Here is a 16,367-nt window from a genome sequence, read left to right as displayed (position 1 = left end):
ACTCTGTGGGAGAAGGGGAGGGTGGGATGTTTTGAAAGAACAGCATGTATATTATCTATGGTGAAACGGACCACCAGCCCAGGTGGGATACATGAGTCAGGTGCTCAGGCCTGGTGCACTGGGAGGACCCTGAGGAGTCGGGTGGGGAGGGAGGTGGGAGGGGGGATCGGGATGGGGAATACGTGTAACTATATGGCTGATTCATGTCAATGTATGTCAAAACCCACTGAAATGTTGTAAAGTGATTGGCCTCCAACTAATAAAATAATTAAAAAAAAAAAAAAAAAAAAAAAAATGAATATAAATTGATTAAAACCTTATGGAGGATTAGGGCCATTTCATAATTAAGTTTCCTAATACGTATCTGATATAAATGTCAATAAATAAAACAATGCCCTTGGCAATATAGCAAGGTTGCCCTAAAAACAAGAGACTTGCTTTTCAGACAAAGTTTGCTTTGTGAAGATGATTTTTGCATATAAATAACCTAGTCCTGGAAAACATTTATTACTGAGGGACTCAGAGCTATGCTCATGGCAGAAGACCAATTTTCATTATGCTGTCATATCTGTATGAATATAAAAAGCATGAATAATGGATTTTGTCTTTTACATTTCTGCTTCAGAAAGCATTACACACAATGAAATACCTTTAATAAAAGCCATGCAATCATTATTTTTTGTGTTACTCTCATCCCCTTACTGTGACATTTCTCTGAATAGGCAGTGAATCTGGTACAAATAACAGTTTTTAAACAAATTGTCAATTTAGCCTTTATCAACACATTGTGGGAAACTCCCATCTTCTTGTTTGTTACTGCTGAAAGTAACTGGTATATTAATATATCTAGACCCAGGCAAGCTGCAGGAAACTTAGCACTTAGGTTGAGAATGTTTCTTCCATTTTGGGTAGCAACAACTGGGTGGAGAGACTGTGATTTCTTGTTGGCCCTCATGCTGAAGACAGATCCCAAAGCCCTTATTCCAAACAGACTGGCCTGGCTGCCTGCATCACTGGTCCCCAACCTTCTATTGTTCTGTCATACTGTTTCTGGGCATATTCACAGCCATTGGCAAGGGCTCCTTCTACATTCCCTGCATGGTATTTACCTCAACCCCAGCGCTCATTCTAGTGGCTTCTCCTATGGCAATTATCAGAGATAGGAAAAAATATAGATATGGTCTTGACCCAAGTACAATTAGAATAAGACTAAAACGAAGAAATTGAAGGAAAAGCCATTCATTTTAACATGAGAAGATAGGAAGAAAATGTTGGGTTTTTTCCATATTATATTTCTGAATGGCATTTAGAGGACCAAGAACAGAGTCTCAGTCTATCTTGTGTAGCTTCCACATCAGAAACTTGTAGGTGCAGATAAACTTCTAGTTACTTGGGATCCATCCCCAACTGTTACTAGTACAATGAGAATGGGCATCCTTAACTCAGTTCTCCAGGGGAATTCTCTGCACAACAAAATATTAGTACCGAAGGGCCACAGGGACCAAAGTCTGATGTTCTATATGATGGAACTCCATTTGCAGTGGCCAGGCTGAATGAACAAGGCTTCGAAATAATACTGTTTTCAGAAAACACATAAATTTACCTCGATGTACTTATGAAAGCAAAATTAACTCATTTCTTATTAAAAAAACTTCCACTACAAACAAGAAGCTTGTTCTCTAAATTCCCATTTGCTGGCTACAGTATTAACAATTTTATGCAGATTCTTTGGGGAATAATCTTTGCAACAAATAAAGAAAAGCATTGATGAAGCTTCTCAAAAAAGAATTAAGAAGATCAAGATATTAACTGATGGTTAATTCAGATGTGCATGGGTGGTGAAAAATATGAAATATCACTAAAGTGCAAGACAAAGAAAAGACTCTTCTCTCTGGGATGCAAATGACAGAAGCAGCTTTCCCCAGTTAAACAAATACCATTAATAAACATACTCTAACTCATGAATTGCTGTTTAGTTGTTCAGTCATGTCCAATTCTTTGCAACCCCATGAATTGTAGCCTGTCAGGCTCCTCTTTCCATGGAATTTTCCAGGCAAGAATATTGGAGAGGGTTGCCAACTCCTTCTCCAGGGGATCTCCCTGACCCAGGGATAGGAATCAGGTAATACCAGGTTACCCATTTAGAAGATTTTCAAACTTTCTAAGAAACAGAATGAAAGAAACATAATTTGAAGCTGATTTCATTTTATGGCCAGTACAGCAGTAATAGAAATCTCTCATTTCTTTTTTTTTTTTAAATAGTTTTCCTATTTGAGTCTTCAAGGTGCAAAGAAATTAATAGGGTTGTTTTTTTAAACAGAGTAACATGTTCTTTTTTTTTTCCCAGAGATCAACAACAGTTTCCTCATCTCTTCTCTTGGGATTGTGCAACCTGAGAATAAAGCTCAGAATGTTGGGGAGCAATATGGCTTGCAGAAAGTGGACTTCAAGCCTGTAACTTGGTTATCATATAGGGAAGAGTGGCCACCCAGGCTCCACCTTAGCTCCAGAATGAACACACATGGAGTGTGTGAACTTCAGACAAAACTTACATGTGCCAAGAACAATCATAAACACTTTTCCCATTGAGCAAACATGAAGATATAATAGATACTCAAACTTTGGTTATGGATAGCTGAAGTCCTATGCATGAATATATATACTGATATATTAACATATTTATATTTATCTATCTATCTATATTTCTCTTAAAAAGCAAAGAAACAAAATAATGTCTAGGTTGTAAAGACAATGACTGAAATAAAAGAATATTCAGAGTGATTTATAAAAATCTGTTCATTCTGATTTGCCCATATTAGGCAACTTGAAAATTATACCTTTCTGTTACCAGCCCATGATGTAAGAAGTTCACATAATATACATAAATGTAAATGTCAACCTTTGGGGTATCTGCAATCTCCCACAATTTACTTGGTTATTTTATTTTTAGCTGGCCTTGAGTTCTGGCTTACTCTAAAGAGAACTGGTTAAATGTGCCATTTTAAGAAGGGTATTTCAAATAACAAGGTTCTTCAAAAATTGTAGTTGAAATTCACTTTCATTCTTATGTATAGCATCTACTCTAGTGTAAATATTTATGGGAAAATGTGGAAATGGATGAAAAAATGTGATTTGTTTGGATAATGTTTGTTTAATTATAAAGAGGTAGAGTCCTGCAGGAATGATTCAATTAGCCCATCTCTGATATCAATCCATGAATAAAACCTCATTCACACAAAATCTAGAGACAGATTTATTTCTACACTTTTTCCCCAATAGACTAGACTTTTCACTTTGGGGACAAAATATATACAGATTTAGGTCCTTGAGGGAGATAACTGTCTCATACAAGCAACATTATTAAAAGAGTAAGTGCTAAGAAATTAATTGGTTAAAGACTTTAAACTTGCTATTGTTCGTATTGAAATGTTTTTAAAAACATGTTCTGATACGATGTGAATCTCTCTCTGCCATTCTTAAAGCTGACATCCTTACTCTTCACCAAATAGGCACATCCAGGTGACTCAACTTTGGAGCAGAGAGAGACAAAATACAGACTCCAGGCCGAATCTGGCCCTTATTTGTTTTTGTAAATAATATTTTATTAGAACACAGCAACATCCATTTGTTTACTCACTGTTTATGGCAGTGTTCTTGCTACAGTGGTAGAGTTAAGTAGTTGCAACGGAGACTGTACAGCTCTCGAGTTTAAAATATTTACTAGCTGGCCATTTAGAAAAAACTTTGATCACCTCCTCCTTAGAGCCACATCAAAGAGCATAATACGTGAAACAGTCTTGTAATTTGAGATATCGCAATCACATAGGCTCATGGCTGGCTTCATCACATTTTCTTTAGATAAAAAATAAGAGAGGGGTTTAATTTTCACAGCTGTTCTGGAGCAACCCATTAAGTATTACTTTCAAAATTCAGATAAATTATTTAAAAAAAACAGTTTTGGCAGATATCTCCATCAAAATCCTCATGATAAATTATAACTACAACTTTAAGAGCTTTTGAAAAGCTTAAGCTTTTGTGAAAACAAGAGCTGTCTTTCTGGATGCAACATTAGTCTCTCTACCCAAACATGTGCCATTACTGCAGAGCTTCTGGGAACATACATCAATGAAATAAAGAACTGCTGTATCAGCAGTGTTCACCCAAGCTTTCTCCTGTGTAACAAAGACGGCACCATTTTAAGATCAAGAACTCATAGTCTCATGTACTTTGAATTATTTAGTTAATATTTAATCTTCAATTGATTTTATTACTGTGGAAAAAGATGCAATAAAATTTTATTTGCACAACAGAGAACAGTAAGATAGTGCCATTACTTCCCTCCCACCATGCCTGGCCAGAGCTTGGAACTTCATCTGAAACTCCCTGGGGTCCTCCCTGCTTTCTGCTCCTCTTCCCCTCCACAGTACGCTCTCCAGATGCACTCCGCTTTCAAGTGATGTAGGTATTTTTCTTAATCATATACACATGTCTTTTTTTCTCACTGAATTTTGGTTATTGAGATGTTCTCCATCACTACAAGTCTTGCCAAATTACAAGCGTCAGTAGTGGAAGCCAAAATATCCATCTTCTGGGTGCAGTTGAAATTACTCTTGGTCCAGCTGCAGTAATTTGCACAGCCTTTCATGCTAGAAGGGTCACTTCTGGGACATTTAAAATACACCCAACCTAACAATCTTAAGTGATGCGCAAGTTAACAGATTTTACTCTCCTTTTTATCCGGCGTGAGGGTGGGATGTGGGAAACAACACAGTGGACAAAGGCGAGGCCCAACACCGGATAGCAAATAAACTCATTCAGGTTGAAAACCTCCAGAGCGATCAGTAGGGGGCAGATTGGGCTCAACTAAAATCAGAGCGATCCTAGAACTCAAAAGCCATCATCCTCACATTTACTGTAAAGCCTATGCCATGTGTTAGGTTGGGTCTGACTCGGTGACCCCACAGACTGTAACCCGCCAGGCTCCTCTGTCCATGGGATTCTCCAAGCAAGAATACTGGAGTGGGTTGCCATTTCCTCCTTCAAACCCTGGAGGTTCTAAATGACAATCAGGTTTCAAGTTGGTGCTTTGGATGGAAGAAGAAAAAATCTCCTTTAGGTCAGCCAAGCTGGGATGATGCTGTAAGTTGTCAGGAGGGGTTCAGGGAAACTCTTATTAATACCATCAGCCTTATTGTCTCTCTTCTAGTTCCTCGTCCTTCCACTGCCTGAACTTCCCACCTGCCTTCACCAACAGGCAGGACTCTACCTGCAACACTCACCTGTCACCTTCCTTGCTCCCACGCAGTACTCTGGCCCTTCAGGGATTTTTCCTGGTTGGAAGGCTTTGTATTTTCTCTTCTTTTCTCCAAGCCCCACTCCCATTTGAGTATCTGGTGAACTTCTAACCACCCCGAGACTTGCCTACTAATTCTCAGGCTTCAGAAGGTTCGGACATGGTGATTTATTTCCAACAACGCCATGAGGCAAGTACTTTTGAATGCCATTTTATGAAGAAACTGAGGCACAGAGAAGCTGGGAGACTTCTCCAGAGTCACATGGTGAGGACAGGCTCGGGGCACATCAGCATGCAGTTCTGTGTGACTGGAGAGGTCAGGCTCCCACCGCAGTGACTGCTTCTCAGAAACACGAGCGCAAGGAAAGACGGCAACAAGGGAGGTGGCGGCAGAGGGAGGACGCGTCTGAAAACACAGCTGAGTGGGAGCCCATCAAACAGAACAAGGTCGCTTCTAGGGGACAGGAAGAGAAGGCGATCAAGAGCAAAGGGGAGGATTAGCCATGAGTGGAAGAGGTGCCTCTTCTTGGGAGACCAAAGGAGAGGATATGTCATGGGTCTGTTTATATTTAAGGGGCTAGAAATGGAGGGAATTCACCGAGTCAGGGAGATTGTTAGATAGACAGATAACATAAATAGTAAGCCAAAGTAGGCACTTTCCCAAGACTCCTAGGATGACTAATGGGAAACTCCCCAGGGGAAGTAGAATGAAATCTCCTAGTGAAAGTGAAAGTGAAACTCACTCAGTCGTGTCTGACTCTTTGTGACCCCTTGGACTATACAGTCCATGGAATTCTCCAGGCCAGAATGCTAGAGTGGGCAGCCTTTCCCTTCTCCAGAGGATCTTCCCAACCCAGGGATTGAACCCAGGTCTCCCTCACTGCAGGCGAATTCTTTACCAGCTGAGCCACAAGGGAAGTCCAAGGATACTGAAGCAGGTAGACTATCCCTTCTCTGAGGCATCTTCCCGACCCAGGAATCGAACCAGAGTCTCCTGCATTGCAGGAGGATTCGTTACCAACTGAGCTATCAGGGAAGCCCCAAAAAAGGGGACACTGTGGCTACACGGGCCAGGAAGAGAACCTGGACCTCCTGTATGGCAGGCAAGACTTCTACCACTGAACCACCCATGCACCAATGAAAGTGATACTTTCCAAATGTCAGTGGCATCTCTCAAGGGAGGGTGGGATCCCTGAGGGCCTGGACTTAAGGACCCAGAACCCTGGAGCAACAGCACTGTGCTGGTCCCGGGTGTAGGTTTCTCTGTAATGTGGCAATGCTGTGGCCCTTGGTACCACCCTGGAAAAGAGGTTCCTCCTGTCACTTCTCATGCTTGGACAGCAGTACACGCTACCACAATGCCCCAGGGCTGTCGCCGGGCTGGTCATCTAACTGTGAGATCTAAAGATACTTAAGAGCGTCTCCTCTGGCGAGGTGCTTGGGAGTCTGATTGCTGGAACAAGCTACTAATTTTTGAATAAAATCTCATAAAATTGCCCCATAAGACATCCACACACACCCCCCCCACCCCGCCCCCAGACAAGACTGCTCTTTTGTTCTCCCACCAGCCTGCACACAGCCCTGGGTTGAAATGCTTTGATCACCAGTGGTGGCTTACTAAAATGAGCTGCCTCCTCTTCCCTTCTTTGATTCTGAAGGCACTGCAGTGAGAAAGAAACAGAAAGAGCCCTCAGAATCAGCAGTATCTTCCTTTGAAGAAACCTAAGCTTGGAGGGCAGGATCTTGCTACTCCAGTCATAAGTGAACACACAAAAGAACAACTTGGTGCTTCTGTGAAAGAGTGGTTAAGTGGTCTGCCTGCCAGTGTCTACAAGTAGCAACACTGAGGTCACCCAGGGAGAATTCTACATCATCCTCCACCCTCTCAGGGTGATCAGGTGTCATCTGGTGTGATTTCAGCCTTTCCAGCAAAGGGAGGCGATGCTGATACAATCTGAGGCATGACCCGAGAGTCATATCCTTGTTGTTGTTCATTGTTCAGTCGCTCGGTCGTGTCAGAATCTTTGTGACCCCGTGGACTGCAGCATGCCAAGCTTCCCTGTCCTTCAACATCTCCTGGAGCTTGCTCAAACTCATGTCCATCAAGTTGGTGATGCCATCCAACCGTCTCATACTCTGTTGCCCCCTTCTCCTCCTGCCTTCAATCTTTCCCAGCATCAGTGTCTGTTCCAATAAGTCAGCTGTTTGCATCAAGGTGGCCAATGTATTAAAGCTTCAGCTTCAGCATCAAGCCTTCCAGTGAATATTCTGGACTGATCTCCTTTAGGATGGACTGGTTTGATCTCCCTGCAGCCCAAGGGACTCTGAAGAGTCTTCTCCAGCACCCAGTTCAAAAGCATCAACTTAGTCTTCTTTATGGTCCAACTCTCACATCTGTACATGACACCTGGAAAAACCATTGCTTTGACTATATAGGTCTTTGTTGGCAATCTAATGTCTCTGCTTTTTAATATGCTGTCATATCCTTAGGAAAGACTTAAAAATCATCTAGGGACACCTCCGGTGATCCAGTGGTTAACTGGTTAAAACTCTGTGCTCCCAATGCAGGGGGCACTGGTTTCATTTCTGGTCTGGGAAGTAAGATCCCACATGCTTCACAGCACAGCCAAAATAAATAAATAAAATAAAGAGATGTTTTCTTAAAAAGAATAAAAATAATCTAGATGAGCAATTCTTAAATGTTCTGGTGTTAAGGAGCATATTCTTAAAAATTATTGAGGACACCAAAAATTGTTTGCTTATGTAGGTCATATCTATCAGTATTTACCATACTGGACATGAAAACTGGGAAAATTTTAAAAACACGTAAAACATGCTTATTAATTTATTTTAAATAAAATTCATTATGTTAATTAACACAAAAAATAACCACATTTTCCAAAATTTTAAAAATATTCATGAACAGAGTGGTATTGTTTTACATGATTGCAAATCTCTTTGATGTCTGTCTCATGCTGGATTTCATCATGGCATATATATTCAACCTGTTGCTCAGTTATTTTGGCTAAAGTATGTAAAGAAAATCTAGTATCACACAGCTGGAAATGGGAGGAGTATCTTGATAGTCTTTTTCAGATAGTTATGAATATTCTTCCTTGACATTCCAAACCTTGACAAGAGGGACATTCTTAAAGGTTAGTTGCAATGTGGAATTTAAAACTATATCAATAAATTTTTCATGTTCTGTTACCTAAAATCTTTTGCTCTGTCTTGACCTTTGAGTGGATCTTTCTTTCACTCACCCATACTTTCGGAGCATCATGCATCATTTGGAAAACATTGGCTCATGGAGTTAAAGAAACATATTTTTGTACAATGTTTTAAAAATCACATTTATTGTCATCACTACCAATCTCCTGAGAAAAGTCTTTAAGTATTGAGAAGCTATAGAACTCTTGCTGGTGGACACAAATCTTCTAAAAAATCTAATTTTCTCTTCAAAGTTTGAGTTTTATCTTTGACAACAAATAAAGCCAATGGTTTTACTTGAAACACCTTGACAAGTTCACTCTGTGCATTTTCAGTAATGTGTCTACCAAATACACACAATGGAATGACTATAGTTTATCATTCTTTCAAGTAAAAATTAGATTTTGAAAAAAAAAAAGAAAAAAAAATTAGATTTGGGGGGTGGGTGGGGAGCAGCTAGCACAGCCCTCAGAGGAAAACACTAATCGCATGTGACTTTTCTTGAGACCCACTGGATGTTGTTCTGCAGCAGAAGCTCTTCCTGGCTCCTTCCCATTTCATCAGACAAAAAAAAAAAAAAAAAACAAAAAACTAAAGGTACACTCAAGAATAGAGATTTAATAAATTAACACTTTTTACTGATTCAACAAGCACATTCTCAAGTAAAACTGACATTTTTCCTTCCTGCAAGCACGTGGCAGGGAAGAATACAAAAACTACTACTCATACTGTTTGGTGCCACTACTAGCAATTTTGCCATTACTTTTGCATGATCGGTGTAAAGTTCAATGCAGTGAGAAAGGAAATGACGTCCCAGCATTATTATGATTTCAGTTTTGATGTTGCAGATCTTCTGAAAGGGTCTCAGGAATCTCTAGGTGTCTGAAGACCACACTTCGAGAACTGCTATCTTTACAAATGATTTCCAAATACTGTTCTAGGAGATGATAATCAGCCAGATTATTAATAGTAGCTGTGCCAGTTAGGATAAGCCAGATTATGCGGCAATAAAGAAACCTTTAAATCTCAGTGGTTTATAACAAAAGTCTATGTCTTATTTTATTGTATGTTACCAACTGCCTGGGCAACCCCCCAGGCTCCTCTGTCCATGGGATTTCCCAGGCGAGAATACCTGGAATACTTGGAGTGGGTAGTCATTCCCTTCTCCAAGGGGTCTTCCTGACCCAGGGATTGAACCTGGGTCTCACACTAGCAATTCCATTCTGTCACTGACTAAGTCAGATCTGCTCACAGCCTACCAGCCATCTGGTCATATCCAACCACAAGAAGGGGCATGGCTGAGTGTACCATCCTCCATGTGCTTGAGAATAGAGAGTTGGCAATATTTGGTGAGTCACACTGATGATTACAGTAATAGTCAACATTTATGGAGCACTTGTTATGTGCCATTTTCAACAGCTTGTATCACTTATCCATGCTCACAGCACTCCCATGAGGAAGGTTATATGAACTCTATTCTTTGGATCAGGACACAAAGGCATTGAGAAGTAAGTTACATTGCTCAAGGTCACAGCAAATTAGGAGAGGCGCTGGGGAGGTAGAAGGACTCTAGAGCCCATGCCTTCAACCTCTAAGACACATAACCCATAATTCTCCCCAGTCTTGAGCAAAATGAGAGTGATAAAAACTTCATAATTATAAACAGAAAGGATTGCCCGTTTTTTTCACAAGGTATCTATCCTCTTTTAAAATGTTAAGATGTCCTCTCTTTTATGAATTGATAGTAATGAGTAATTTCCTTACCAGGAAAAGTAAAAGGTTGGCAACTTTAAGTTAACTCCTTTTCCTAATGATTTCTGTTCATTTTAACGGATCGAAAGTAGAAAAATTTGTGACCACTAGTTTAGGAGGCTTTTTGATTTGTTTTCGGTCTTAGCATTATGCCTTGATTCAACCAAATTTTAGTCATTATGTGTTGGGTACTGCTCTGAGTTCTGTCAAGCACTGTACTAGATAGATGGTTTCATGGACATTGCTTTATTTAATTCTATGCCATACTGCTTCCTTATTAAAAGATTAAAACATGCTTTTTTTTTTAATCCTGAAGTTAATTGAAACAGGAAAGACCTGGAGCATGGCAGGCCCCCACAAGGCAGCTAGAGTACTCAAAGCAATGGATACCAGTAATTTTCTACTGAAGTTACCAAAGCGCAAACACAAGCTTCTCAATAAGTTTCTCACTGAACTTCATCATCATCACCTCTCTCTGTCAGGGATCTTTCATGAGATGTAGTTTTTCTCTCAGGTTAAAGACCAAAAGAGCAGTAAGTTGATTTCACCAGCTGGGTCCTGGAACTCAGCCATGGGTGATTTTTTGCAAAGCACTCTAAACACGAGCAAGGTTCATTGGCCAAGGGCCCAGACCATCAAGCCAAACAGAAGCCTAGTTAACAGGGACACAGGCTTGGACACCAGCAAGCTGTTCTGAGCTCCAACACAGTCATATTTATTAACTTCCATTAGAAAATTTAGATGCACAGGAGAAATACTTATTATGAACAGGTGCTGGAAAACAGAATCTTAATAAAAATTAAGCCTTAGGAAATAAAAGGTGATTCAAACAATATTGAATACCAAGAATATACCTGTTGTTTTTTTAATAAGGTACCTTAATGATTTTTTTTTTTTAACAAAAGAAGAAAGGCAAAAAAGAAGGGAAGGAGAGCAGAATGGGCAGAAGAAGAAAGAAGGAAGGAAAAAAATCCTCAAAAAGATACACATATTTTGGTAGCATGCAATAGAATACTTAAATTATGAGTCCATTATGCCAAATGATTACCTCTTGACTAGGACTTTTTCTCTGGGAATATTAATAGCATGTATGTCATCACTGACCAAATAAGTACCAACCTTGGAGATGACCAATAGAGGCAAGGTGTTCTGTCACCATAGAGATGAAAGTTCTCCAGTCATTTCTGCTTGGCAACAGAGCAATTAAAAAAAAAAAAGATGGCAATACTAGGACATTTCTAGAGGGGGAGAGTTTGTGAATATAAAAGCCATTTTTAGAAAGACTTGTGAGCCAATTAAGTTACAAAGAGTTATTTCTGAACCTCACATTTTAAGGTATTGATTCTAACAGCTGGGGGCATGCATTTGGATCAAACATTTATAAATTCTGGTCCCTGTTTGAAAATGGTTGTTCAAGTTCATTGTTATTTGATAGGGCAACTAAAGATATATTTTTATAACCTTTCTATTTAACCACTATATGTATAGACTTCAGAAATTGATTATCATGGGTGTCAACGGGTGTCTTCAAACATCTCTATTCTATAATTAGGAGGAGGGTTGTTTTTAGAGGGTGAAGGTTTAGTTAACAGTTGCAATATATATAGAAGGTGGGGATGTATTTGGCAACAGAATATACCAGAAGTCCTTGCTGATGGCTGGAATGGCAGGTCTTTTGGGTGGAGGGAAGTGAGGCGGGAACCCCCAAGGATCTGCAGTGGCTGTAGGCATGGTTCGAAGGAAAAAAGCAAGGATTAATAAGCAACTCACTAATGAGAGATAGCCACAGAGCAGAAGACCTTCCTTATTAAAATCTGTGCAGAGTAACAAGCACATATGGTAGTAGCCAAATTCCCATTTTGTACAAGAAACAAGAATAAGCCAGTTGCACCAAGAACATTCAAAGGTACTCTGACCAAGGGGAGAAGGAAGAGGAGTCAGATGGCCACAGCAAGCTATAGCATTGACCAGAAAATGTATATATTATTAATTTAGCAACACTGACAACATGTACAGGCCTGAATGAATTCCATTTTCATGGACCTCACTGTAAAATGCCCCTTTTTGTAGGCTTTCTCTGCACTGATGCAAGACAAGTGGAAAGCATACAAAATGAGACACTTTAGCCCCTGAAATGAATCCACTTATAATTCCTATTAAGAAAATGGTAATTTGTCATAAAATAATGGCGCCTCTGTGAGTCCTCTAGGCTCAGTGAAAAGACGCGGTACATGCATGCTGAGGAAGCTCAAGCAAGAGGAAGGGGCTTGGTGACTTTTGATGCAGCAAAGTCTCCCGAGGTCTAGGCTCCTGGGGGCCAAGTAAGAGTTAGTTTTGCTTCCATTTATCTCTGACCCAAGATGGCATTCCTAATTGTCATGAAGCAAAAGAGGAACAAATAAAATGGCAAAGAATGGCAGAAGGCCTATTGCCTCTAATGTCAGGAGCATGGAGGAGAAAGTCAACATAAGAACTGTGGACACATCCAATGGCTCATTAATGAGGAATCACAGGACTTTGCTTGGTAAACTTGGGCTCTAATTTATTCCCACATTTTGCAGCCTTGAAAATTCACTGTACATCAGTTTTCTCAATTAGAAGATGGGAAGAATAGTCAAACTCCTTCTTTGTTATACAAATGTTTTCTGTGACTACCTGGAAAAATTTCTCCTCAAAAGAAAATACAATCTGTATTCTTCAGCCTTAAGTAGTACATTTCGACACATGCTACAACATGGATGAACCTGAGGCCATTATGCTAAGTGAAACACATGTGGTGTGATTTCACTTAAGTGAGGTAAGGAGTTATCAAATTCATAGAGACAGAAAGTAGAATGGTAGTTTTCAGTGATGGGGTTTGGAGGTGGAAGGAATGGGGATTTGTTGATTAATGGGTACAGAATGTCAGTTCCACAACGTGAAAGGGGTTCTGGAAACAGGTTGCGCAACAGTGTGAATATGTATAACACTACTGAACTATACACTTAAATAGTTAAGACGGTAAATTTTATGTTTTGATTTTTCCCAAAATGAATGATTTCAAAAATAAATAAATAAAATGCACAACAGGCCAGGCACAGTGGACAGCATCACTCTACAAGTACTGACTACAGGAATGAAGAAGATTCCTTGTGTAAGAGAGACAAGATCTAACTGACTTATCACTGAAAGATCTTTAAACATTTTCAGAAATGGACCCAAAGCATTGGGTGCAATGAGTAAGGGAACCACCAATTATGGGTGTCAATGAGCCATCTGCTACACCTAAGCCTTAACCCTTATAGGAACCATTCAACTCTGAGAATCAGATGACACATACCATATTAAGGCTGTGCTGTCAGGAAAGACAGCCTTTTGCCAGTCAAGTACGCCGCTGCCATAGGAGAGTGGAAGGCGTAGAGCTGGGGGAGGTGATGCAGGTACTAGGGAAATGCTTTTCAGCTGCCACTCGGGTATTTTGCAATTTGGCAGATTACCGATCTAACCAAGAAATGGTTTGTTACAGTATTGTGATCCATCACAATGCACAGTACCATTTGCAAAGAAGCTTAGAAGATATCTATTAGCAGTCAGAAGACATTCTGATGAATCCATTTACTCATTCATCCTAAACTCACTGAGCCCTACCACAGGCAGGGGCCTTGACAGTCACAAGAGGTATAAAGATGAACATATCCTGCTCTTTGCCTGCCAAGTCTGGGGAAGGGAGATAGATTCCAGCCACAGGCAAGGTCTTGTGAAAAACAAAGATGTTATGGAAAAACCTGTGTTTGAACAATGGAGAGACGATATTTGTAACTAAGACATATGTGTATGTCAGGGGGAGGAGAGACTGGAGTGGTGGGTTGGAATCACGGTGACAAACCTGAATATCTCCCCAAGTAGTCTGGCTCTGTTTTGAAGGTTTGCGAAACATAACTCTTAGGTGGCAGGTAGACAAGAATAACTACTTAGACAGGAGGGCCATCTAAGAGGCCGCTGTAATAGATTAAGCCAAAGCAGAGAGGACTCAAACTAAATCTGTTAGTGACACTAAGGAAGTAGGTGGCAAAGAGGAGAGCAAAGGAAGGCTTCTAGCTGACACGACTGTTGGTGACAAACATTACTGGAGGAAGAACAAGACTCAGGGAAGACAATGTCTTCAGTTGGGAACAGACTTCTCATTCATAAAAGGAAAATAAATAATTAATGATTAGATGGGATATTAGCATTGTGGTAAGGATTAAATGATAAAATAACAAGAAGAACATCATACTTTCATTTATGATTAGTTTTGTGTAAGTGTGGGACCCAGAGAAGATTTGGGACAGGAGACAGTTGGGAGTTACTGGTATAGACATAATTGTTAATAGTGCCAAAGGGTGTAAGCTGGATCACCCAGGGAGAAGACATCCTGTAATCTAGGACCAGACCCTGGTGCATGTAAATATGCAGAGCATGGCGGGTGGGGGCTGGAGTGGAGGCCAGCAAAGATGGCTCTGAAGAAGTGATCCAAATATGAGTATCTGGAAAAAATAGCTTCATGGGGAAAAAAAAAAAAAAGAAACAACAAACAAACCAACAGCCAAAAGCACCAATTCTGCCCAGAAGCTGATAAGATGAGAACTAGAATGAGAGGGTTTAACACTGCAGAGGTCAAGAGTACCATTAGCAAAATCTACTCCAGTGGATGGTAGGGTGAAAGTCAGTTACAGTTCACTTAGGAATGCTGTATTTTCCTAACATATTTTGACATCACATAACTCTTTAATTGGGGAAATCTTCATTCTTTAGGGCTGGAACTCTGAGCTTTCACTCTCTCCCAGGAGCCACAGATACAATTTTTCTTCTTCATTTCATTTAGACAGCAGAGGGACTTAGAATTCAGACTGAGAGGAAATTAATGCCGTTAAGAATCATTGCTATATGTTATCAATGAGAAAAGAACACTAGGTTTGGGGTTGGGCGAGAGTGAAGAGACAACAGGATTAAAATATAGAACAGCACAAACAAAAGTAGAGAATCTTCTATAATAATGCCAAAAGTCATACTAATTCAGGACTGATAGGAGAACAGAAGTGGGTGCTTCTGAGACTCTATACCCATCTGCCAAGGGTCACGAAAAACGCCTGTCTGCAAGTCCTTTACAACATACCCACTCTTACCTTTCTTTTGATATCCGTGAACTGGGAAAACATTAAAGACCAATAAAACGACAGCTCCAGGATATAATAGTAGTGAAGGTCAGGTGTGAGTGGCTGAGGATCAAAGAGAAAAAGGCAAGATTAATAATTAATAGGAAACCAAATCTGTTTCAAACATCTCAAGCTCAGTACTGGAAAGTGACATGGTCTTACACCTCCACAAATTCCAGCCCCATTCTCTCTGTGGATAAGAGAGCTTTGAAGGATTCTTCTAATCCACAGCTTGATGGAATTAGTTTTGTTTCATCTCCAGCCAGAAAAGTGACAACTGGTTTGAACATTTGGCATTGGTACCCAATTCGCGATTCATTTCAACAATCGCATTTATGGCTCTCTGACATGCGTCTCTACAAGATTCCTTCAGGCAACTTGTAAAAAAATTCTAATACATACACAGAAAGAATAAATCTGGACAACTCCCATGGGATTCTTTGAGATTCCTGTACTCAATTCTGTGAGTACAGGACCAGGGGAGGTGAAATAAGCTGGAGTACTATATGAGTCATGGAGGCACAGTTTCAGATTCTGTCTTAATTGGAGCTTTTTTGTTCTTAGAAAATGTTCTGTACATTGTAAAGAGTTTTAAAAAGATAATTCAAAAATATTTATTACAAGATCAGGGGGACAAGGAAGCTGCTAAGAGATACCAGGTTAGGCACCCACCAGGGAATCTGAGATCAAGCCCCAGTTCCATAGTTTAAGTAGTTATAAAACTTGGGCCTTGGTTTACTTATTGGAAAATAGAGGTAACATCTGCTTTACCTGCCTCAGAGGTCCAGGAATGAGGAGAGGCTCAGAGAGGCAGTGGAAGTCAATGCTATTTATTTTGCACATAAATCCATAAAGACAAAACAGTTTAAAAAAAAAACATTTTTGATGAGTTGTTTTTAATTGTTTCACTGAATTATAATGAAATAACTTGATTTCCC

General features: G+C 40.0%; 1 protein-coding gene across 3 annotated transcripts in view; it reads right to left on the bottom strand.

The window, feature by feature from the left end:
- The window catches only part of CERS6 (ceramide synthase 6), a 332,112-nt gene that overhangs the window by 61,551 nt on the left and 254,194 nt on the right, over positions 1 to 16,367 (bottom strand). For all 3 annotated transcript variants that reach the window (XM_065931691.1, XM_065931693.1, XM_065931692.1), the window contains exon 6: positions 15,400 to 15,492. In XM_065931691.1, the coding sequence (XP_065787763.1) occupies positions 15,400 to 15,492 (93 nt within the window). The remainder of the gene's footprint in view (positions 1 to 15,399; positions 15,493 to 16,367) is intronic.

This window comes from Muntiacus reevesi, chromosome 3 (genome assembly GCF_963930625.1).
Source record: "Muntiacus reevesi chromosome 3, mMunRee1.1, whole genome shotgun sequence".
Classification (NCBI taxonomy): Eukaryota; Metazoa; Chordata; class Mammalia; order Artiodactyla; family Cervidae; genus Muntiacus; species Muntiacus reevesi.
This window is presented reverse-complemented; position numbering and strand designations above follow the sequence as displayed.